Here is a 25,255-nt window from a genome sequence, read left to right as displayed (position 1 = left end):
CAGGGGACATGGATTTGAGCCCTGATCTGGGAAGATCCCACATGCCGCAGAGCAACTAAGCCTGTGCACCACAGCTACTGAGCCTGTGCTCTGGAGACCACGAGCCACAACTACTGAATCCACGTGCCACAACTTCTGAAGCCCTCGCCCCTAGAGCCCATGCTCTGCCACAAGAGAAGCCACCGCAATGAGAAGCCCGTGCACCATGATGAAGAGTAGCCGCTGCTCGCTGCAACTAGAGAAAGCCCGCATGCAGCAATGAAGACACAACGCAGCCAAAAATAAATAAATAAATAACTATGTGATTTATGTTATAAATACTAAAAAGACGTTTTTTAAAAATAAATATATTTAATAAGAATTCTTGGTAAGAAAAAGCTATATTAAACTAAACACTCTAAGCATTTAAAATACATGTACATCTTCAAATATAAGTTTTATTGAAGTTTTAAAGAAAATATGAGGTTGTGCTTTTATTTTATTTTATTTTGGCCACACTTGCAGGATCTTAGTTCCCTGACCAGGGATCGTCCCAGGTCCCCACAGTGAGCTCACTGAGTCCTAATCACTCCACAGCCAGGGAATTCCCTAGATAGTACTTTTATAATCAAAGATTGTTGGAGGTCCTTCTAAGTATGACATAAAGTTTAGAAACCTGGAAATAAAATATAAGAAAAATTTTGTACATATAAAGTATTTTAAAAACCACATGCAGTTCCACAAAAAAATACAGACAGAATGATATCATCCTCCCAAGAACTTGAAAAAGTATTGCAAAATTTAATTAATGAATAAGAAGCCCCCACAAATAATTTTTTAAAAGGTAACTCAATGGAAAAATAGGTAAAGAACATGAATATATAAAAAATACAGATTACTCTCAGATATATAAAAACATGCACAACTTCACTCATTAGAAGAAGGAATGCAAATTCACACTACAATGATATTTTAAACTTAGACTTCAGGGAACACAAAACTTATAATGTTGGCATGGATATGAAGGAACCAGAACTATTTAATCTATTGTTAGTGAGACTATAATTAATACAATATTAAAGAAAGGGCAACATCTTCAAAATGGAAACAAGTGCTCTTCAATCCAACAATTCTGTTTCTAGGAATATATCCTACAATTATAAGCAAATGTGTGCAAAGGGGTATATGTTAGGAATAACAAAAGATTGGAAGATGGCCCAAAAGTCCATCAAAAGGAGGTTAATTAAAAATTATGGTAATCCCTATAAGGAAACGGCCCTGCCAGAGTGTCCCAGTGACCTCACGCTGTCCACTTTGGCCAGACAGCCAAAGCCATGCCCCACAGCTGACCTGAGTCTTGACAAGACACCTTGTCATCTTCCTGAGACACAAGAGGATGGAGGCCTGCAATTAGCGGCTCCAAGGCCATCGCCACCTGCCTCCTGGCCCCATACCACACTGTCCTGATACAGTTTCTTGACACCCCCTAAGTTCTGCGGAGGCATGAGGCTTTCTGTCCTGCATGCTTAGAATAGAGTTGCATCACATAGAATTGCTTAGCCTGATGTTGAATCTGGCCTCTGTACCCCGACACCAAATTAAATCTCGGAGACAGAGTTTTGGGTAAAGTAGAAAAGAATAGCTTTATTGCTCTGCCAGGCAAAGGGGGACACAGCAAACTTATGCCCTCAAAACCGTGTGTCCCAACCTGGAGGGGGTAGTGAGGAGTTTTATAGTAATGGTTCAAAAAGGAGAGAGTGAACAGCTCATGGACATTCTTCTGATTGGTTGGTGGTGAGGTAATTGGGAGTCGGCGTCATCAACCTTCTGGTTCCAACAGGTCTGGGGTCTGCGTGCTTGTGGGCAGCAGACAGTTACCTTCTCCCAACTGGTGGAGGTTTCAGTATCTGCAGAACAGCTCAAAGATATTGTTGTGTGTATCCCTTGGGGGTACCAGGATCCTACCCCAAGGCTGCACTATTGTTTCTTGACTACTCCTCCCTTGTCTCTGCATCCCCTCCCTTCCCTCATTAGTAACTGTTTGAACCACCCATTGGAACTCAGGGAAGGTCATGGAGGCTGAAATAAGCCTATTTCCTATAATCAAGAAACGGGGGGACACAGAAAGGCTTTTGTGCCCAGGAGCCTCACAAGGTCCTGCTCAGTTTCAAGCCGAAGTCTAGAATTAGATCTATAGCAATAAAGACTCTCACAACTCACCTTGTGGTCATCTGCCCTCATACTTAGTGTCCTCTGTGTTGGTGTGTGGGATGCAGGGGCCATGGGAGATGTACTATTTGTCTACTCTTGCCTTTACTGTCTAAGGCACACATCATCGGAATCTCACAGCGGATCCTTTATCTCTATGTGTATCCGCCAGGCCTTGGCCTTGGACTCACCTTGTTTTGTGTGTGTGCTTGACAAACCTGAGCAGAAGTATTATGCTTCCATTAAGAAGAATGAGGGAGCCCTATATGTTCTGATGTGGAACCATCTCCAGTATAAATTGTTCAATGAAAAGGAAAATCAGTGTGCAATGCAGTGTAAACAGTATCTGTGTTTAAAAAAATAGAAAAGAATATATAGACTTGAAAGTGCATAGACCCACAGAAATCTCTGGAAGGATACGGATAAGCAGATCAGAAGAAAGTGGGGTCAACAAAGAAAAAAACTTTATTCTTTGCTGTGTACTCTTCTGAATCATTTTGAATTTTGTACCATACGCAAAAAAAGTACTTTGAGAAAGAACTGAGGCAATAGAATGAATACATGACTTTAAAAGGTATTCCTTATGTTTACTTCTAAAATCACATCCTCTAATTTATTTTTATTCATAGTGTTTCTTCAAAAACACTTGTCACTTTATAATATGTTTTTAAATTAATTTTTTTAGTTGAAGTAAAAAGCAAGTTAGTTGGATTTACAGTGTTGTGTTATCTTCAGGTGTACAGCAAAGTCATTCAGTTATACATATATATATTCTTTTTTTCGAAGTTGAAAAATTTTATTTTACTTATTTATTGTTTTCATCATATTGTATACTTTATTGTTTTATTGACTTACAGTTGATTTAGAGTGTTGTGCTAATTCTTTTTCAGATTCTTTTCCCTTATAAGTTATTACAAAATATTGAGTATAGTTCCGTATAGGTCCTTGTAGGTTATCTATTTTGTATATAAAATTTACTTTTTTTGAAAAATTATTTATTCATTTTTGGCTGCGTTGAGTCTTTGTTGCTGTGCATGGGCTTTCTCTAGTTGCAGTGAGTGGGGGCTACTCTTCGTTGCGGTGCATGGGCTCTAGGCAAGGGGGCTTCAGCAGTTGTGGCGCATTGGTTTAGCTGCTCCACAGCATGTGGGATCTTCCTGGACCAGGGCTTGAACCCATGTCCCCTGCATTGGCAGGCGGATTCTTAATCACTGCACCACCAGGGAAGTCCCAAAATTTACTTATTTTTAATTGTCTATCTCTTCATCCCCAACCCAGCCATAGAACTAAAGCTCATCATAAGGGTCAAGATTATCTTTTTTACTCTATTTCTGTAGATTTGTATCTGGTACATAATACACAATAAATATTTGTTAAGTAAATTTTAAAAGTGTATTTTTGTGCATTATAAAGATACCAATTTACACCCTACTTTTCTTCCCATAAGGCGTTCCTGATGGGTCGCCATAGTCAGAGACCACCTATTGCTGCCCTTACTTTGGCTTAGCACTGCCCTAATGGACCTCCTCTTGGACCTCAGACATAATTAAAGGACTGGCTGGACATAATACAACTTTTCATTGGGTGATCAAAATAACTACAGATCACAAGGGTAACTGTTTTGCAGATCATAACATGTGGTAGTATAATTGTTATTGGTCCTTTATTGGGGGGGTTGGTGGGAAACTCGGTTGAAAGACTACGGTAGAAAGAGAGAAATAAATGGAAGAAAATAAAATAAGGAAAAGGGAAATAAGTAGGTGCAAAGTGGAAATAAGGGGAAACAATGGAAGAAAACAACCAAGCTCCTATTTTGTGATTTTGTTGAGTCCCTCAAGCAGCCTAGTGAGGGAGATTATTACATTCTATATCACAGACATAAAAGACAAGAGTGACTAATGACCCTCCCATTCCTATTCCTCAAGTCATCGAGTAACAGAAGTAGGATTTGAGTCTAGGTATGCATAGCCGATCACTGGAAGTCATGCTGGGGACAGCGTTTCTCTCTGAAGGAGGGATAATCTCTCAAGATCCAAGCACAGGCTGTGTTCCTTATCCTGGTCTCTGCATGTATATAAGACTTGAAACCACATTCCTTGGTGCCATTTTTCTGTCTAGTTTTAAATTTAAAATTTTTTGATCTGTGAACTTGCTAAATGCATGTTTCTCCAAGTTTTATAACAGTGAGATGTACATATTGAAAAGTAAACTAATTGTGTAGAACATGATGAGGGGGATATGCCAATTCCAGTATTATACCCCAAATATTGTTTTTATTAAGAGGAAGTAAAAGAACACTTGATAAAATTCCTTATAGTATTATTTTAGCCGCAGTTAGGGGTGTGGTGGTAGGTTTTAACTATTTAATAAGACATTCTGAGGCCGGGTGAACTTAGGCTAAATGATTGTCATTATCAATAAAATATTATAAAGGCCCCACTTGAATACTCATAGGGCCTGAGGAGAGAGTCAAAATTTACAAATAAGCTAACAGTTGAATAAAATCTGTTCCATTTCCTTCTTTGACAAATGAACATCCCACATGTCCAAGCCCTGTCTACAGTGGAAACCCCCTTGGCCACTCCTGGGACCTATGTATGGGTCCGTGGTCCATCCTCAGGAGGACGGACAGTGGAGAGAATAGTTCAGGCCCTTGAAGCTGTTTCAGAGCTGTTCAGGCAGGAAACTCTGGGGAGCTGGGTAGGAAGACTAAGTTTAGGAGGGTGATGACAGCTTCCTATCGTCATTTCCCCTTGGTTTGCAAACACCACCCCCATGACACAGGATGTGACCAGAGGGTGGTCAGAGGGGGGCTCTCTAGGGTGTCAGTTCCACCGCAGGTGCCCTTCTAACCTGAATGTAGGGGGTGGGGATACACTGAAGTTAGAATTTCCAATGAGTTCTTGCTTGAATGCTGAAATATACATGATTTACCCCATTATCCAATTTTTAAAATTAATTAATTTATTTATTTTTGGTTGCATTGGGTCTTTGTTGCTGCACACGGACTTTATCTAGTTGCAGCGAGCAGGGGCTATTCTTCATTGCGGTGCGCACGCAGCCTTCTCATTGTGGTGGCTTCTCTTGTTGCGGAGTACGGGCTCAACGCATGTGGGCTTCAGTAGTTGTGGCGCATGGGCTTAGCTGCTCCGCGACATGTGGGATCTTCCTGGACCAGGGCTCGAAGCCATGTCCCCTGCACTGGCAGGTGGATTCTTAACCCCTGCACCACCAGGGAATTGTCCAATTAACCTAAGGTTAAAATTTTGTAAATTGATTCAGACAAAAATGAATAAATAAATATGTGCTGAACCAATCAGGCTGTTTCAGACTCTGGTGTCTGTGAATCTGTAAAAAGATATCCATTTAGAGAAATGAACCCTAGACTAGCAATGGACCAGATTTCAGCCAGGACCAGCGCTCACGGTAAGAATTAGAAAGATGGTCTGAATCCAGCCCCTGGTGTGAAACCTGCTAGTAAGTAGAGAGCATTGGGTGGCTCTGGCAGAGGAAATAGGAGGGGCTGATTTATGCCATCGAGAAACTATTGGGGGTTTCCGCTACTATAACTGTCCACCACGTCTCCTTTGCTTCCCCATAGTGGGAACAGCAGAAGGCTCACCGAGTGCATGCCAGGCTGCCTAGGTTAGGGGCATAGTGTGTCAGTGAGCCTGGGACTTTCAGTTTTAAAAATGAGAAAGTTTCAGGCCAACCAAGACCAGTTGTTCACCCTGGTCTTCAAGGAGATAGATGGTTCCTCAGTGGAACTGGAATAGAAGTTGCTGGAGGCGAGGCAGTGTGTGTAGGACCAGAGGGGCTACAACTGCACCCCTTGGCTCTAAGGCCTTAGTCAAGCTGTTAAACCTCTGTATGCCATCTTTTTCATCAGCTTTCAAGTGGAGCAAATAGTAATATCTAGCTAAAAAGTTAAAGAAAAAAATAGTGAAAGTAAGCCCTAAGCATAGGGCCCGTTGTATAAAACTAGTCCATAAATGCCACTATTCTTTTTTAATTACTGAAGTACAGTTGATTTACAATGTTGTGTTAATTATTGCTGTACAGGAAAGTGATTCAGTTATATATATATTCTTTTATAAATATTCTTTTCCATTGTGGATTATCACAGGATATTGAATAGAATTCCCTGTGCTGTACAGTAGGACCTTGTTGTATATCTACTCTCTATATAATAGTTTGCATCCCAAACCCCCAATCCATCCCTCCCCCACCCCACCTCCCTCTTGGCAACCACAAGTCAGTTCTCTATGTCTGTGAGTCTGTTTCTAATTTATATTTTAAAACATTTGTGTTATATTTTAGATTTTTAGATTCCACATATGATATTATATGGTATTTGTCTTTCTCTTTCTGACTTACTTCACTTAGTATGATAATCTCTACTTGCATCCATGTTGCTGCAAATGGCATTATTTCATTCTTTTTTATGGCTGAGTAATATTCCGTTGTATATATGTACCACATCTTCTTTATCCATTCATCTGTTGATGGACATTTAGGTTGTTTCCTTATCTTGACTATTGTGAATAATGCTGCTATAAACATAGGGTTGCATTTATCTTTTTGAATTAGAGTTTTGTCTTGATATATGCCCAGGAGTGGGATTGCTGGATCATATGGTAGTTTTATTTTTAGTTTTTTAAGGAAGCTCCATACTGTTTCCACAGTTGAGAGACTATGGGGGGGTTCCAACATTGGCTGGAAATTGGGGGTTTCCAATATTGGCTGCACCAACTTACATTCCCACCAACAGAGTAGAAGGGTTCCCTTTTCTCCACACTGTCTCCAGCATTTATTACTTGTAGACTTTTTGATGATGGCCATTCTGACTGGTGTGAGGTGGTACGTCATTGTAGTTTTGATTTGCATTTCTCTAATAGTGATGTTGAGCATGTTTTCATGTGCCTATTGAAATGCCACTATTGTTATTACTAAAAGAAAACCTTATCTAAGAGAGATGCTGAGGCCAAATTCAACTGAAGTGTAAGGGGCAACAGCTGGGCTTGGGTCAGGAGCCAAAGCCAGGGTGGAGGTAGGTAGCTGTGGACCTGGAACACAGGCAGGCAGGAAGCATGGCCGTGAATGAATTGCTTTGTGGAAACAAGGAGGGCTGTCAGGATCAATGCTTCCTCCTATTCAATGCAGGGTTGCGTCTGGGTCAGATATCACTTACTCTTTTCCCTCCCAAAACAGAAATGAACAATTATATCATCCAGAAATAAAGGGACACTGGGAATTTGTGAAAGAATAGGGTATAGAAGGAATAAAGAAGTGAAAATATGAAAACAAGTCACTTCATCTCAATATATAATCCCAAAGTAGGGACAAGAATAAGAGATAATATGCACTGCAACCCCTTAAGAGTTATAGAGATCAAAAGTTCCAAAGAAATTCCAATCTGAGTCACTGATCAAATCAAACAGTAGAGCAGAAGCCAAAAACTGGTCACACAGGGAGCAATTTGGACTACCCTCATCTTATTTAGCCCATTTAGTATTTTTTTTTAACTATTCGAATTCAGGCCATTATTTAAAAATCAAGAGGTACCATCAGAAAATTGAGATTTCTGGTCGCATTTGAAATGGCAGAAATTCATCTACCTTTGACAGCCTTCCTCCAGAAAGGCCATAATCACTATGTATAATTCAACAAACACCAAGCCGGTGCAAGTTTTAAAGTGTGGAAAAAAAAAAAAAGACAGCCATTTGGATCCTTTTTCATATATATTCCATTACAAAATAGGCTATCAGAACAAAAGTGAGACAAATATTCACTAATGAGAAACTTCAAGTGTATCCGAAATCCGAGTCTGACAGGAAAAGGAATCTTTAGAAAAAGAAGACTCTCAAATTCAAACAGGGCCAGAGAAAAAAACCAATAAGGAGGAATGAACTCATTGCCAGAGAAGTAACATCAAAGGCTGAAAAAGAGACAAGCAAATTCCAGACAATAGAAGAGGAATGAGATCAAAGGAAAAGAGAGTGGCAGCTTCTAGGACCTCATACATTTAACATCAAAGTGTGTTTTCTCCTGGGATTCATCCAGTTGGAGCCCACCTGTGACACCAGAAAACCCTCCAGGTTCCCAGATGGACCAAGACACTCAGACTGTGAGTGAAACTTTACAATCTAACACCTGATTTTGTTGACCACTAAGATCAATAAAAGGCTCACCATGCAATTTTCCAAGAGCAAACAAATAAGAAAAGTAAGAAAAGAAAGCAGTCACATTGACAAAAAAAGGACAATAAGGTAAAGCGGTTTTAGAAGTAAATTGCTAGTGTTCTTTTTTGATCCGATTCAACAATTATTTGTCGAATCTCTTATGTTTGAGTCATACCTCTTGCATTAAATATTCAAAAATGAACAAGATGTGGTCTGTGTCCTTGAGAAACTTTTTTTAGAGAGATTTACCAAAACATTGAACAAATATTTATTTGGCATCTGTTATGTATCAGACATCATTTTATGTGCTTGGAATATGTCCATGAAAAGAACAAGCACCTACCCTTATGATGCTTGTGTTTTAGCAGGAGAGACAAACTATAAGCAATACCCATAGCAAGTAAATACATTACATAGTAAGAAGGATGACAAATGCTATAGAAAGAACAAAAATAGATCTAGGTAATGGGATTGGGAATTCTAAGATTGAGGGAAACAGGTTGCAACTTTAGATATGTTGATCGGGGTAGGGATTATTGAGATGATGTCCCTTAAGCCAGGACTTTAAAAAAAAAAGTGAATTTGTCATATTGCTATCTGGAGAGAACTGGCTCAGGGCATCTGGTTCCCTTATAGTGTCACAACTATTTTGTATTATAGGAGCCCATGATCTAATGGAAACTGGATTTCCAGCTCTATGATGCATATACTGAATGCCTTTGGGCTACTTCATGCAAATGATGTGCCCTGAAATATAATGTCTGTTCAGTACCATCAGTATCTGCCCCATGATGAAATATGCCTGAGTCTCAAAGGAAAGGCAAAATCATATCGTCAGTGTCCCAGACAAACAAATCAGTAAATGAAGAGGTTTGTAGAATACAGCTAGGGTTGACTTAAAAACAAAGATTAATTCAAGGAGACCCATTCAAGTTTAAAGGACATACAGGAGCAATTATAAACACACTAGAGATATATTTGTGAGATGTTAAAGAGAATAGTTTATGCCACACAGCCACTGAAGTAACTGAGAAAAGCTCTGTAATTTTAGGTTAGACATTTAGGAAATCAAATAAATAAACAAAAATAAACAATACTTTTTAGAATGCCGACTGAGTAAGAAGAATGCAGAAGAACGTGAGCCTGAAATATGCCTCCTACCCAAAGAACAAGTTACACAGAATTTGACACTCAACAGTTCAATGACCAGTTTTCCTAAATTTGAAAAAATTCATTGAAAATAGACACTGATCAGATAGTTTTAGCAAGTTCTCTCTCTCTTTCTTTTTTCCTTTTCCCTCTCAAATAAATATCAAGCTAGAAATGATCAAAGGACCTTTTCAAAGGAGGACACAACATATTTAGTTCCAGTGTTCTGAAAATCTGAAAACCAGAAGGAAACTTCTACAGGACTTCAGAGAAAATGTGTATTTGTTTATTAATTAAAAAAATACCGTATGCTAACACATATATATGGAATTTAAGGAAAAAAATGTCATGAAGAACCTAGGGGTGAAACAGGAATAAAGACACAGACTTACTAGAGAATGGACTTGAGGATATGGAGAGGGGGAAGGGTGAGCTGTGACAGGGCGAGAGAGTGGTATGGACATATACACACTACCAAACGTAAGGTAGATAGCTAGTGGGAAGCAGCCGCATAGCACAGGGAGATCAGCTCAGTGCTTTGTGACCGCCTGGAGGGGTGGGATAGGGACGGTGGGAGAGAGGGAGACGCAAGCGGGAAGAGATGTGGGAACATATGTATATGTATAACTGATTCACTTTGTTATAAAGCAGAAACTAACACACCATTGTAAAGCAATTGTACTCCAATAAAGATGTTAAAATGAAAAAAAAAAAGAAAAGTTACTCAGTGTAGTTGCTATTGATGTAAAACATCAGTGTAAAATATAGCAAACTTCAGACTGTAAAATATTAGCAAAATTAATATCCATATAGTTTTTATTCAGAAATTGTTGAAAATAAGCCTGCAAAACACTGTTTTGGAAGAACCTCTTAACTGAGAAATTGCTGCTGGTAAGAACAATCCTGCAAACAGCAAAGGCTACAGGCCATGAGCCCTTCAAAATGTCTCAGGGTAGGAAATCTTTTTTGTTAATTGAAGTATAGTTGATTTACAATGTGTTAGTTTCAGGTGTACAGCAAAGTGATTCCTATATAGACATATGTGCATATGTATATATCTGTTGTATATATCTATTCTTTTTCAGATTCTTTTCCATTATAGGTTATTATTACAAGATATTGAATATAGTTCCCTGTGCTATAGAGTAGGTCCTTGGTAGGAAATCTTTCAATTTTCACATTAATCTAATCAAGCTACATTGTTTACATGAGATCAGTATTATCATTATCCTCATTTTACGTATGAGGAAAATGAATCACACAACAGTTAGGTATTTTACCCGAGGTCCCATAGAAGGGCAGAGCTGGTTTTAAATCCAGCCAGAGAAGCTCCTGAAACAGTGATTCTAACCACTTCACTGTGAAAAGCTAAAGATGGATGTTGATACAACTCAAAAATTTATGCAATTTTGTAACAAATTGCCACAAAATAGAATTTCTTTAAAAAAGAGTTTCGAAGTAGAAAAATAAATGTGCCTATTAATTGATAATAATAATATTTTAAGTAATCAAAATTCAAAACAAGCTGGGGTTGGAGAAAAAAAAAAATCTGGGTTTCGTAGACAGTAATCCAAAACTGTGGTCTGAAAAGCTAGATAATCACAGGATTATCTTCAAAGTCAGTTTTTCAGAAAGACTAAATAAATGAAAGTGAGTTATTTGTAGTGAGGTGGATGGACCTAGAGTCTGTCATACAGAGTGAAGTAAGTCAGAAATAGAAAAACAAATAACGTATGCTAACACATATATATGGAATCTTAAAAAAAAACAAAAAAGGTTCTGAAGAACCTAGGGGCAGGACAGGAATAAAGATGCAGATGTAGAGAATGGATTTGAGGACACTGGGAGGGGGAAGGGTAAGCTGTGACAAAGTGAGAGAGTGGCATGGACATATATACACTACCAGATGTAAAATAGATAGCTAGTGGGAAGCAGCCACATAGCACAGGGAAATCAGCTCGGTACTTTGTGACCACCTAGAGGGGTGGAATAGGGAGGGTGGGAGGGAGATGCAAGAGGGAGGGGATATGGGGATATATGTGTACGTATAGCTGATTCACTTTGTTACATAGCAGAAACTAACACACCATTGTAAAGCAATTATACTCCAATAAAGATGTAAAAAAAAGACTAAACATTACACAGTCTACATAGGAAAAAGCATAAAAGAGACAATAATCAAAAATTAACAAACACAGTAGAATAAAGCAATATTGATCATCTTTATAATTATAGCAATACACTTGAAAGTTTTCTAGGGACTTCCTTGGTGGTCCAGTGGTAGAGAATGCACCTTCCAATGCAGGGGACAGAGGTTCGATTCCTGGTCAGTGAACTAAGGTCCCACATGCTGTGGGGCAACTAAGCCCACGTGCCACAACTACTGAGCTCGTGCACCACAATGAGAGAGCCCGCGTGCCGCAACTAGAGAGAAGCCCACGTGCTACGATGAAGAGCCTGCACCACAATGAAAGATCCTGCACGCCTCAACGAAGACCCTGAGTGCCACAACTAAGACCCAAAGAGCCAAAAAAACCAAAGAAATTAAAAAATATATATATAGCATTACTAAAATTTTTTTTCTAAATTCCCTCAAGTGGTAAGTAGTCTCATATTTGCTTAATAAGCAAACACCAGTCATATGATATGTGGTTTTCAGTTAACACATGTATGGCAGAAAACACCAAAATGATTATTTTTTTAAAGTTGGAACTGGGGACAAAGATACCCAGTTAAATTTATGTAAACTGAAAACAGAGGTAGAAAAATTAGTACCACTGAAATTAAAAATTAAGATAAAAAGATAAAGGCTATTGTAAAGTACTAAATGTTGTGGTTTCTAATTAAAAACACCTATACTAAACATATATATATATATATATATATATATATATATATGAAATAAAATATCAATCAAATACAAAAAACCAAAACAGTTCATTTCTAGCGGTTAGATGTTGACTGACACTGTCCTGATGTGAGCTGTAGGGACTCAGATGCCATTTTCTGGGACTCAGAGGCCCAAGAGCAAGGCTGAAGGAGGTGGTTATTGGTTTTCCAGTTATGTTGCTAGAAGAATAAACTAATGGGCAGAATTCAAGGAGAAAAGCCAGTGTTGGGAACTTGGGTGAGACTCAGATGCCAACTGAACTCAGCAGAAGAAGAGCTTGAATATGATCAGTATTCAGTTTTTGCCAACATTTGCTGTAATCATTTGACAATCCCAGGTCATGCATAGCAGGGATCCTTGTGTGGGCGGCTTGATGGACAAAAACATAGTTAAGAGCAAGATTTTGATGTTCGTTCACAGAACTTTGATAAATCAGATAAAATTATGAATGTAAATGATCTGATGTATATAATTATTAATGTAAAATTAGTAGGTATATACCAAGTATAGCCTACAAGTGTTTATGAAGTATTTAGAAAAATCAATACTATATACGCAGGAAAGAAAATCAGTAATATATGAAGCAAGTTTTTCCATTCTAACTAATCTGATAATGAACTAAATCTATAATTCAGTAATACAATTATAGCCTCATATTCTCAACTACATGAAAAATTTAAAATATAAAACAGGTTAAAAATCTAATCTCATACTCAAATGTGCAGAAATGCAATTTTGCTTCTTCTCCCTACCTGAATTCAATATGCTTATCGGCCCCTGCTTCCCCTGATAGCAGAAAAATCTAACCGTGTTGATGAATGATAACTAGTTAATGCCTATGTAAAACTTAACTGTACTATTGTGTAAATACTGGGTTATATTGGGGTTTCTTCTTGCTCCTCCTTTTTGTTTCCATGGGCAGATCACAGGCTGTGGGCTTGTGGATAGCCCAGCATGGGAGTAAAGTGTCAGCCTCTGTAGCTGCTGTTCACGGTACCTGCAATGGGCTCAGGCTGTGAGGTCTAGTCACCTGGACACTTGGACCTCCGTATCAGCTACCAGCCTTTGACACACTTATATCCTCAGTCCATCCATATTACCCATCCTGCTCTCACAGCCCTGGGGACCTCAGTAGCCTACTTCACACAGTGCTTCAGTGATCAGGCCGTTGAGAAGCAGCTCTCAGAAACTTCCATGTTGCTGCTTCTCATAGCCATTGCTAACCTGTCTGTCTTCCAGCCAAGTTTTGTTCTGAGGCCATGCTGAATTTGAAGCCTCTTTAATAAGCTTACAATCATCATTGTTGTAGGAATCAGGGGAGAAATAACTCCCTGAGTTTTCCAAAATCTATCTTGTGGCCTCCATCCTCATTCACCTAAAGCTCATCAAATTTCAATCTCCCAGAGAGACCCAAAGAGCAGGTCCCACACCATGTAACTCTTGTCTCTGCCAATTTTCTCCTAACATCCTCTACCCAGACTAGAAAGAGTTTTGCTCTCCTTTCATGTAATGGGAAATTACAGTTTTATAATATATACTATCCTCCATACTATTTCACTTAAAAAAGGCTCTACCCCAGATCCTTCAAATGCTTTTTTTTTTTTGTGCTATTTAAAAGAAAGGTTTTTTATTTTCTTTTCTCCTTTTCAAATATTGCCCTGTGACTAATATTTTCCTAAATCACAGATGAGTGAAGTACAACATTATTTTTTTTTGAAAATTGAGGAAGATGGCCATAAAAATTAAAAGAATAAAATTTTTGTTATATATAATGATATAATTATATAAATTATAGAAAAGAATAAGAACTCATGTCCACACAAAAACCTGAACATGAATATTTACAGCAACATTATTCATAGTTGTCAGAACTTGGAGGCAACGAAGATGTCCTTCAGTAGGTGAATGTATAAACAAACTGCGCTACATAGAGACAATGGAATATTATTCAGAGCTAAAAAGAAATGAGCTATCAAACCATAAAAAGACATGGAGGAACCTTCAATTCATGTTACTAAGTGAAAGAAGCCAAACTGAAATGGTTACATGCTGTATGATTCCAACAATATGACATTCTGGAAATGGCAAAATTATTGAAACAGTAAAAAGATCAATGATTGCCAGGGACTGGAGTAAGGGGCTGGGAGAGGGATGGATTGACAGAGAACAGGATTTTTAGAGGAGGCAGACTATTCTGTATGATACTGTACTGGTGGATATGTGTAATTTTCCATTTGTCCAAACCCACAGAATGTACAATACCAAAAGTAAACCATAATGTAAGCTCTGGAATTTGGGTGATGATGATGTGTGATTGTAGGCTCACCAGTTGGAAGAAATAAACCACTGGTGGAAGCTGTTGGTAACGGGAGGTCCTGTGCGTGTGTAGAGGCAGGGGGTATGTGGGAATCTCTCTACCTTCCTCTCAATTCTGCTGTGAAACTAAAACTGCTCTAGCATAATAAAGTTTTTTTAAAAATAAACAAAAGTAACAAATAGTCAACTTTATTTTTACCTTATAAATTTGATTTATATAATTACAAAAGGGAAGTGAATCTTTTTAAATCTACATGACTCAAACTGAAAACATTGGAAATACTGCAATAAGTCAACAAGGAAGTTATCAGAGCAGTAGTTTTACAAAGTATTTGTGGAATTAACGAGTTCATTTTTTTTTCAGTTTTCCATAAATCTCAAGAGTTATGAGTCATTTTTAAATAGAATCAAAGATAAAACTCCCAGAGTTTTACTCAGAGACACATTTAGGCATGATCTAAACACTTGGCAAAAGAAGAAAACTAGAGCTCAAATTCATTTACTATTTAAAATATGAGCACATATACTTCAAGACAAATAGTGTGGTTCAATCAGAGAATCTATTAATTTCTGATCTATTAATATAATTCAACCCATCAATAGATTAAATGTAAAATACCTTGTATTCTGTCTCATGAATTTTTGAAAGACCAGTCAATAGATAAAACTGAGCATTCATTTCTCATTTCAAACAAACAAACAAGAAATAAGCAACTAAATAATTTATGTGTAAATGGGATTAAAGGATATCTAATGTGATGTGGGTTCAGAATCAGTATTCTATGTACTGGGAAATATACAAAAGTACTGTTCCTTTTTGTTTGTTTTTGGCTTTTTTCCAAAGTTCTATACCATAATTCTTATTTATTGTTGTTTAAAAAGTTTTGGCTATATTTTAGAAAGTTTTGATCAGGACAATGAAACAAAAAAATGTATACAATTTGGCTTGAAAAGAGCAAAGTGTTTTAAATATGTCATCTGATTATTTCTTTGAAAAGTTGTATGAAATTAACTAAAATGTACATTATTTAATATACGAGTATCTGGATAGAGAAAACAATAGGATGCGTATATAATTTACTTGATAAATGTTTAATTAATGAAAACAATTCGTTTACACTGGAATTTGAGACATAAGTGATATATAACATTATATTGGTTTCAGATGTATTACATAATGATTTGATATTTGTGTATATTGTAAAATGATCTCCACACTAAATCTATTTAACATCCATTACCACACATAATTACAACATTTTTTTTCTTGTGTTGAGAACTTTTAAGAGCTATTCCCTTAGTAACTGTCAAATATACAATACAGTATTATTAACTATAATCTCCACGCAGTACATTACATCTAGTGACTTATTCATTTTATAACTGAAAGCTTGTACTTTTTGACCTTCTTCACCCATTTCGCCCACTCCCCCCTCCCCCACCTCTAGCAACAACAAATCTGTTCTCTTTATCTATGAGTTGTTCGCAATTTTGTTTTGTTTTTTAGATTCCATACAGTGGAAGTTTTTAAATGCTTGAAATTCACTGGAATTAAGTTAATGATGAATATGTGAACGAGAGAAATAAAATAATAACCTTAAGTGAAGGGCTTTACCAAAAATATTTTGAAAATAGAAAAAGACACTGGGTTCTTGTATAGGAAGATGAAATATTTCAAAAATGTTTATTCTCCAAGTAAATGTGTTTATGGAAATAACAAATTCTCAAAATTCCAACAGATTATTTTAAATAAAATTATTTTGAAATTAAACTTTAAAATTAAAGTAGGCAAAAATATCAAATAATTATCTAGATTAAAACAATGGTAAATAGAAGTGGGCAGCAGGATTAATCACTCTTATCATATATTACAATGTGTAAAGAAACAATTTTTTTTTTTTTTTTTGCGGTATGCGGGCCTCTCACTGTTGTGGCCTCTCCTGTTGTGGAGCACAGGCTCTGAGCGCGCAGGCTCAATGGCCATGGCTCATGGGCCCAGCCGCTCCGCGGCATGTGGGATCTTCCCAGACCGGGGCATGAACCCGTGTCCCCTGCATCGGCAGGCGGACTCTCAAGCACTGCACCACCAGGGAAGCCCGTAAAGAAACAATTTTTAAAAAATAGTGTGGAACTTATGGGGGGAAAAAGTAGACATCTGGAAGTAAGCTTTGCTTTATCTGTAGCTATTCATATGAGGTGAAGACATTCTGATTGGGAGAACAAATCGTCCTGAAATACACTAAGCATTCAAATAGTTTAAATATATGCTAAAGGTAACATTTCAAAGCACTGAAGAAAAACTGGGTTACTCATTAAATAATGTTGGGATAAACATGATTAGAGAAAGTATTCTGCTTCTCTTGTATAATAGGAGGAATATTCATACCAAATCAGATTTCTTTTTAAAAGAATATTTCCATTCCAATAGTAATTTGTAGAAATTTTTACTGGAAAGAAAAGTGGTAGAGAAAACTAGTAACCATATCCTTCCCAGAGACAACTATCATTAATAGTTCAGTGTATTTCTTCAAGTCTAAATTGTAAGCACATATTTTGTTGTTGACATCATACTTTATACCCAGTTATAACCCCTGAATTTTTCAATCAACATTCCACTGATTTTCCACTTTATAACAAATGTTTACTCAGCACCATTATTAACTAAGTAGGAGTCTATCATATCAATTCTCGATTTTTTCCTCCATTTATTTAAATGTATGGGATATTTTAATTGTTTCCTAATTTTCGTCTTTATAAAAGTAATTTGCGAACAACTGTGTTCATAAGGTGTTTTTGGTACAATGCAGAATAAACTAGGTCTGAATAGCGGTACGTTTTGTTTGTCCCTTGGTTTTTCTTTGTACGCTCTCAGATATTTGTATAAGAGATAAATATAAAGATGTTGATTTTCTTTTCTTTTTTCCTCCTTCTGTAAATTATTGTTTTATTTAGTATTAGAAGGGTTCAGAAAGGAAGTAAAACAGATTTGTAAAATAAGCTCTTAAAAAGCAAGCAATTATAGTTATTTTTACGTGGCCTAATCAGTATCCTTTTAAATGTGTAATCAAGTGGCATCTATAATTATTTGAGCCACTTGGCTCATGCTACAGTTGAATCTTCTGAAATTCACTTGCTTACTTTCCTTTTCCTGTTCGTTCAGAGCTTATAACTAAGAGTTGACTTTTTTCTTTCTCATAAAGCTTAGTTTTGGAGGAATTCCAGTACCAGGCAAACCTGGGACCTTTTTAAAGAAAAACTTCCACGGATGTATCGAAAACCTTTACTACAATGGAGTAAACATAATTGACCTGGCTAAAAGGCGGAAGCATCAGATCTACACCGTGGTAAGTCAGCATCCTTCTCAGCTTGATGGTTTCTAACACTTTGGGGTAAGTCTTGCTTTCCCCATCCTAACCTTGACCCCTTCTCATAATATGTTTACATTACACTCTTGGAAGTCTTATCAGACTCCCAGGTGAAACTGGAGGCAAAGCAGGGACTGAATTGGTGTGAATTGTTTTGGGGAGAAATAAATACATTAGAGGCACCTACAGAATTCTATCTTCCTGGCTGTGAGCTTGTGCCATCTGTGGGCAGGGTTTGCAGTCTACACTGGACTGACATGAATCTCTTTGTTATCCCTGGGAAATGCAACAATAGAACCACAGATTCTATTAAATTCTACACCTTCGGAATTATATAGTTGTCTACTTATTGTTGTTAAAATATAGGGCATTTTGAAGAAGAGAGGTTACATTTTTGGTGTTTTTGAGATTCCCTTTGTACTACTTATTATGCTGGCAAGTTAAAAAAAATTAATTAATTAGTATTTGTCTTTCCCCAATAGACCATGAGTTTCATGAGGACAAGGAACTTTTCTTTTTCACTACTGCATTCACAGTACTGGTGCTTTGCACATAGTAGATGATCAATAATGGTGTGGACATTTCCAGCTATAATTGTGGATTTGTCTATTTCTCTTTCCAGTTCTATCAGTTTTTGCCTCATATATTTTACAGCTCTGTTGTTTGGTACAAACACAGGGTTGATAGGATTGCTATGTGTTGCTAGTGGATGGGCCCTTTTATCATTATATAATGTTCTTCTCAGTTTATGATAATTTTCTTTGCTCTAAAGTCTACTTAATCTGATATTAAGATAACCTTTCTTGCTTTCTTTTGTTATATATTTGATAGATAGATAGATAGAGATAAAAGTAAAAGAATGGAAGAAAAATATATAAATATATATGCCTATATCATATTTGAAGTGAGTTTATTGTAGACAGTAAATAGTACAGTCATGGTTTTTAATCCACTCTGTCAACCTCTGTTTTTTAATTGGTGCATTTAAACCAGTTACATATAATGTTAAAGTTATTGATGTATTAGAGCTCAAATATATATTTTTGTTTGTTTCTTTTGTCTGTTCTCTCTGTTTTTTATATTGTTTCTCTACCTTCCTGTGTGTTTCTTGAACGATTTTCATAACTCTATTATGATCAATCTTGTGTTTGAATATACCTCTATGTATAGCTTTTGTTAATGGTTTCTTTAGGCATTATATTATTTACATATAATTTATTACAGTTTACTGATATTTCATCAGTTTTAGTGAAGTGTAAAAACCTTACATCCCTTTAAGTTCCTTTACCTTTCCCTGTTTATTATATAACTATCTTAATTAACTTTATTATATAATGTTCTTAATTATTATTTTCTCCCTATATTTTTAGAATCATATCAGTATTTTTTTTTCGGCTGTTGAAGTTGTTGGTATGTTAGGGCTCAAATGTGTGACAGATTCAACCATCAAACATAATTTAGAAATCTCAAGAGAAAATGTAAAGCATATTGTATTTACTCATAGTTTTGCTTATTGTTGTTCTTTCTTCCTACCTGATTTTCCTAGATTCCTTCTTTTGTAATCTCTTTTCTGTTTAAGAACTTCCATTCTTTTAGGGTGTGTATACTGATGACAGATTCCCTAACTTTTCCTTCATCTTATAATGTCTTGATATCTCTTTCATTCTTGAAGCCTTTGTTCCCTGGACATAAGATTCTGGGTTCATAGTTGTTTTCTTTCAGCACTTGAAAAATGTTGAGCCCCTCAATGGTTTCTGGTGACAAATAAATACACTGTTATTTGATTTTTTCCTCTACAGATAAGATGTAATTTCTTTCTTACTGCTTTCAGTATTTTTTTTTTTTTTTTTTTTTTTTTTTAGTTTTCATAAGTTTGACTATGATGTGTCATGGTGTGGACTTCTTTGGGTTATCCTATTTGGGTTTCACTGAGTTTCTTGAATCTGAGGGATTACATCTTTCACCAAATTTGGGAAGTATTCTGCCATTTATTTGAGTATTTTTTCAGCCGTTTTCTTTCTCATCTCCTTCCTGAATTCCAGAGATATGAATGTTTGATCTTTCCTTATAAAATCACAGGTCCCTGTTCCTCTGTTCATTTTTTTCTCAGTCTATGTTGTCTGTTGGTCAAATTAGGTAGTTTTTATTGTTAAAGTTGATTAATTCATTTTCTTATTCCCTTCCTTTTGTTATTGTGCACATTCATTATTTTCTCATGTCTGATATTGTATTTTTCAGTTCTAACATGTTCATTTGATTCTTCTTTACATCTTCTATTTCCTTGTTAAATAAGCCTTTCTATGTTTTAGTGAGACTTTCTATTTTCTTATTTGTCTCAAATGTGCAGTTGTTATTTGAAGGATTTTCATTATAATGACTGCTTAAAAATATTTGTCATATAATTCTAACATCTTTGTCATCTCAGTGTTGGCATCTACTGAATGTCTTTTTTAATTCAATCTGAGATCTTCCTGTATAACAAGACATTTTTTACTGTAACCTGAACATTTTAGGTATTATGATGAATCCTATTTAATCCTATGTTTTAGCTGTCTTCCTCTGACACTGTTCCAGTAGGGGAAAGGTGGGTTTTGCCTCAATACTGCTAGGCAGGGGTAGAATCCAGATTTCCCACTAAACCTCCATTGACAAGGGAGGCTCCTTGTTACTCCTAGGTGTAGAGGGGTGAGCATTCTGGTTCCCTGCTAGCTCTTCATGGATACTCTCTGACTGGGAGGGGTAGGAAAACCTCATTACTCCTCTCTGTGTGACCTCCAGTGACATCACAGCATGTGTGTGTTGGGTGGGGGGGGACTCTGGTGGTTAAAGTTCTGACTCTTTCAAGCCATCTCTGGCACCATGCCTGCAAGGAGTGGGTGGGCTCCCTCATTACTGCCTGGTGTGGGGGGAGGTGAACATCAAGACTCCACTAGGCATGTGGTCACCATTGATACTAAGGGGAGAGGCTTGCTATTATGTGACAAGGAATAAAATCCAGGCTCCATACTTGGTCTCTGTTGACACCTTCCTGGCTGGAGGTTTTGGGCACCTTGTTACAGTATGGCTGGATGGTAGTGTGGCCATAATTTTTTTTTTTAAGATTTTTGTTGGCTGGTATAGAGCAATTATTGTCTAAATGTATTCTGCCTTATTCTGTTGTTTCTTTCCTGGACCTTGGATTTGAAAGACGAGCCTTCTAAATGGGGGCTAATATTTTGTCTGCCCCAGTTGGTCTCTCTGTGTTGCTGGCTTCTTCAGCAGCAAGTCTAGGATATAGAAGCAAAAGAAAAATCTAGGGAAACCTCCAACGTTGCTCCTTGGGTCTCAAGATCCTAGTATATGCTTGCTTTCTTCTTTCCACCATTTAGAGTCTTCCTAAATTTTCTTTATATATAATGTTCAGGGTTTTTTAGTTGTACTTGGTGGGAGAAATAGAGGAAATCACATTACTCCATCTTCCCAGAAGCAGAAGTCCATTAACCTCACATTATTTTAAAACCTTTCATAAGAGTAGGCCACCCTATCATTGACAGGCAAATACTGATTTTCCTTGCAATCTGGTCATTGGACTACCTGGCAAACTGGAATTTAAATGACCTTGAGGTCTACTTTTCCCTTGATGAGCTTAACCAGTAATAAATATTTTATGTTTGGGGGTTCCATATGTTAACACATTTTTTTTAAGTAGTTATTGATTTCCAGGGTGTGAAACAGGCTTGCTTGAGAACAATCACACTTCGGTTGACGGTTGTAATGTTTTAAAGGGTTGTCCCTGGCTCAGGCTCAAGACTCTTGATGATGTTACCCACATGTACTAAGGCTGTTCATTATCTATTTAAACTAAGCACTTGCTTGCTAATGATATTTTGCTTGAGTCTAGATAAGGAGACTTGAACCATGGAAAGCATATTCATACCTATCATTCTCCCATATTATTCCCCCAAAATATTTCATAACATACCTGTTTCTTTGAACTTAATCTGCTAAAACAGTGGGATCAAACACTACTAGGAGTTTGGCTTAGATTGATGTGATGAATATCAACATACCTGAAAGGCAGGACAGCACTGACCTCATTGTGACAAGAGTTGATGAAACAAATTTAAACCACAAGGAACTGAAGAAAACATTGCTCACTTTCATTGTTCAAAAACTGGGCCTCAAAAGTGTGAGAGCCTGAGCCTTAGATATAAATAACTGCAATTCCTATTGTTACCGAGTCCAAGCTTGTACTGCTTACCACATGATTGGCCAAAAAATCTAGAGACAAGGTGTTGGGGCAAGGAAGTGTGACTTTATTTGGAAAGCCAGCAGAAAGAGAAGATGGTGGCCTCGTGCCCCAAAGAACCATCTTCTCCAAGTTAGAATTCAGGCTTCTCTTATACTAAAATGGGAGGGAGTATGGCTGGTTGGTGCAAACTTCTTGGTGTCAGAATCCTTTGTTTTTGCAGCCATCAACTTAGTTCAAGTCATGATATTCCTGTAACCTTCCAACAAGACAAAGGTTATTCTATGTTCTGCAACTTTTTATCTATATTAATGGAAAAGTGTTATAACTTTAAAGCTCAGAGTCTTGAGAATGGGCTATCCTGTATGTTTCAGGCTATGGGCAACATTCTTAACTTGTAGCAAAAGCAATAGAATACAAAGGTTAAAGTAAAAAAAAACAAAAAAAAACCCAAAACAGATCCAATATGGAGTCAGATTTGTTCTTCTCTATTATACTGTGGCAACATTCATAAAAAAACTCCAAACATACATTACGTGTTAGAAAATATATTAAATGATAAGACATATTAAATAATAAGTCGCTGAATATACAGAGCAAAAAGGGGGGAAATCAGGGAGAACAAGGAGAAAAACATGAATTTCTGAATATTGGTGGCCTTCATCATCTCCTTTTTGGAGAGAATCACTAACCACAATTGTAATAAATGTGTCATTGATTTTTAAGCTACTGGAGCACTTACCAAGCTGCCTAAAACTTTGCTACCATACTTTATTCCTCAGAGTTTAATTGGCAGTGTTGTTAATATGAAGCACAAAGAATCTATTCATCACTAATGTACTTGGAAAAAAAAAATCTCAGGAAAACTGTTTTACTTTGCATGTAAAGAACCTTTAGTTTTAAGCTTCTCAATTCAAACGGGGGGATAAAACCATTATTTTTCTTCCAAATTGCTTCTATTTCCTTGTTTAGGTGAAAATTCCTATTACTAGAAACACACACACACACACACACACACACACACACACACGCATTTATATACCTAATCTTTTTCCTTTAGGAATTCCATGTGGGAAGGAATGGTTTGCAGTGTTAATTACAAGTACAAATTCTTTTATTCCCCTACTCAGGCTTAAAGTTTCCCCAAAGATATGGTACCAGCTACAAAGTCAGCTTAGTTCCAAGTCACTAAGCCACAGCTGTGCTAAGTAAGGACTTTTGAGAGGGATGGTGTTTTTGTCCTTTTCCAGTGTTTACAGACTCTCTCACATTTATGGAGTGTGGGGAAGTTCAGAGTTGAGCAGGAGGTTCAAGGAATCCACAAATCAGGCAGCAAGGGTAAGGTGATACCCATCAATTACAAAAGGTGATTCAAGACTTACAAGCACCAGCCTTGGCCTCATCCAGCACAAATCTCTCCAGCAGGCTGCATTTATGCAGCATCCTCATTGCAATTTGTCATTCCTTTCTTGTGGGACCTGCCCACCCCCTGGAGATTTAACATCTGTTCCATGGGGATAATTCAATTTAGTCTTCATAGCTCGATTTGACTACAAGACAACCTTACACATCCCGAGACGCAGTAAAACTAACAGCTTAAAGTAGACATAAAAAGTACCTCACTGTTCTACCTCAAATCTCCCACCCTATGCTAATACAGCACCATATAACAATCAGAAAATAAATGGCCCATTGAAATGTGTGTACAGTACCTGTAACGTGGATTATTATATACATAATATAAGAAATATATGCCTTGCTAGTTTCCTGAAAATGATTAATTTCATAGCTTCCACTTCATAAGAAATGATGCTTTCTTGGAGCTCTCCTTTCGGAGTGTTGCATCCCTTCTCCCAGAGACAAGGAGAGTAACGTGATTGTCTGGGAGATGGCTTAATTGTAGGTGTTAAAATGATTATTTCTCATTTAAAAGAAAGGCATAGGAGAAATGCTCATATACCTTGACTTTGCCTTCAGTGGGAGGGGAGATAAAGGCAAATGGCCATTAGCAGGACTGTGGTTATAGAATTGGCTTTGGAGCTAATTGACCATGTAAATCTGCTCCTGTGCCTTTGTCTCCAAATAACTGGATGGGTGATGGCTAAAGCATGTATGATGCTACCCCCAACTTCATGGCTGAAATTAATAAACCCTCACCAAATGCATTTCCACTCCGCCTAGAGGGAAGCCTCGCAGTCTTCTCAATCCACTGTTCCTGGCAGCACCAACAGTTACATAATTGTTGATAAATCACTTAGATTCCTAATCTCACTCAACAGCCCACTCAGCTATGGGGCTTTGGGCAATTTACCAAACCTCAGTATCTTCATACATGTAAGATGGGACAATTATAGTCCCTACCTCAACCTGTTATTGTGATGATTAAGTATGTGTTTAACACAATGTAAGGTCCACAGTAAGCACCCAATGCGTTGAAGGTACTATTAAGGAACACTTCTACCAATCCATTCAACTGAAGTTGGCATGCAAACCAATATTTGTTTGTCATCTTAGGTATATAATCAATGACTCACATAGAGTTTTTGCATTTTATGATCCCAACAAATAATAAAAGTAGATTGGAGACGGCTCAAGTTTTGCCTCCTGAATCTGAAGTTTAGTTTATTCCCACACTGTAGAAATCATGAAGCACTTTTTGGGTAAATATATTGCAAACTTATCGATCTCATTCATCTGAGGAAATTTAATGACTAGCTTTAGTCCAGATTTGGTCAAATGAAGGACTCCTTTAACATAAGGCATCTAAGAAAGATGTTGCCCAGTGGACCTGGGTGTAACAGGCGTACTGAGTGGGCTTTTGTGAATGTTATGGTCTTCTGTTTGCATCTCTGCTGCCATGTAACTCGTTGAGTGTGGTTGTTTATTTTTTAAAGCTCTGAAGAAGCCAAGAGATAAGGATAAGTGTATACATGAGAGC

General features: G+C 37.1%; 1 protein-coding gene across 5 annotated transcripts in view; it reads left to right on the top strand.

The window, feature by feature from the left end:
- Positions 1–25,255, top strand: part of CNTNAP5 (contactin associated protein family member 5) — a 505,995-nt gene that overhangs the window by 62,280 nt on the left and 418,460 nt on the right. For all 5 annotated transcript variants that reach the window (XM_079923775.1, XM_079923772.1, XM_079923774.1 and 2 more), the window contains one exon: positions 17,925–18,068. In XM_079923775.1, the coding sequence (XP_079779901.1) occupies positions 17,925–18,068 (144 nt within the window). The remainder of the gene's footprint in view (positions 1–17,924; positions 18,069–25,255) is intronic.

The sequence above is a fragment of the Stenella coeruleoalba genome (genome assembly GCF_951394435.1).
Source record: "Stenella coeruleoalba genome assembly, chromosome: 6".
NCBI lineage: Eukaryota > Metazoa > Chordata > Mammalia > Artiodactyla > Delphinidae > Stenella > Stenella coeruleoalba.
The sequence above is the reverse complement of the archived record's forward strand: the minus strand, read 5'-3'. Positions and strand labels throughout refer to the sequence as shown.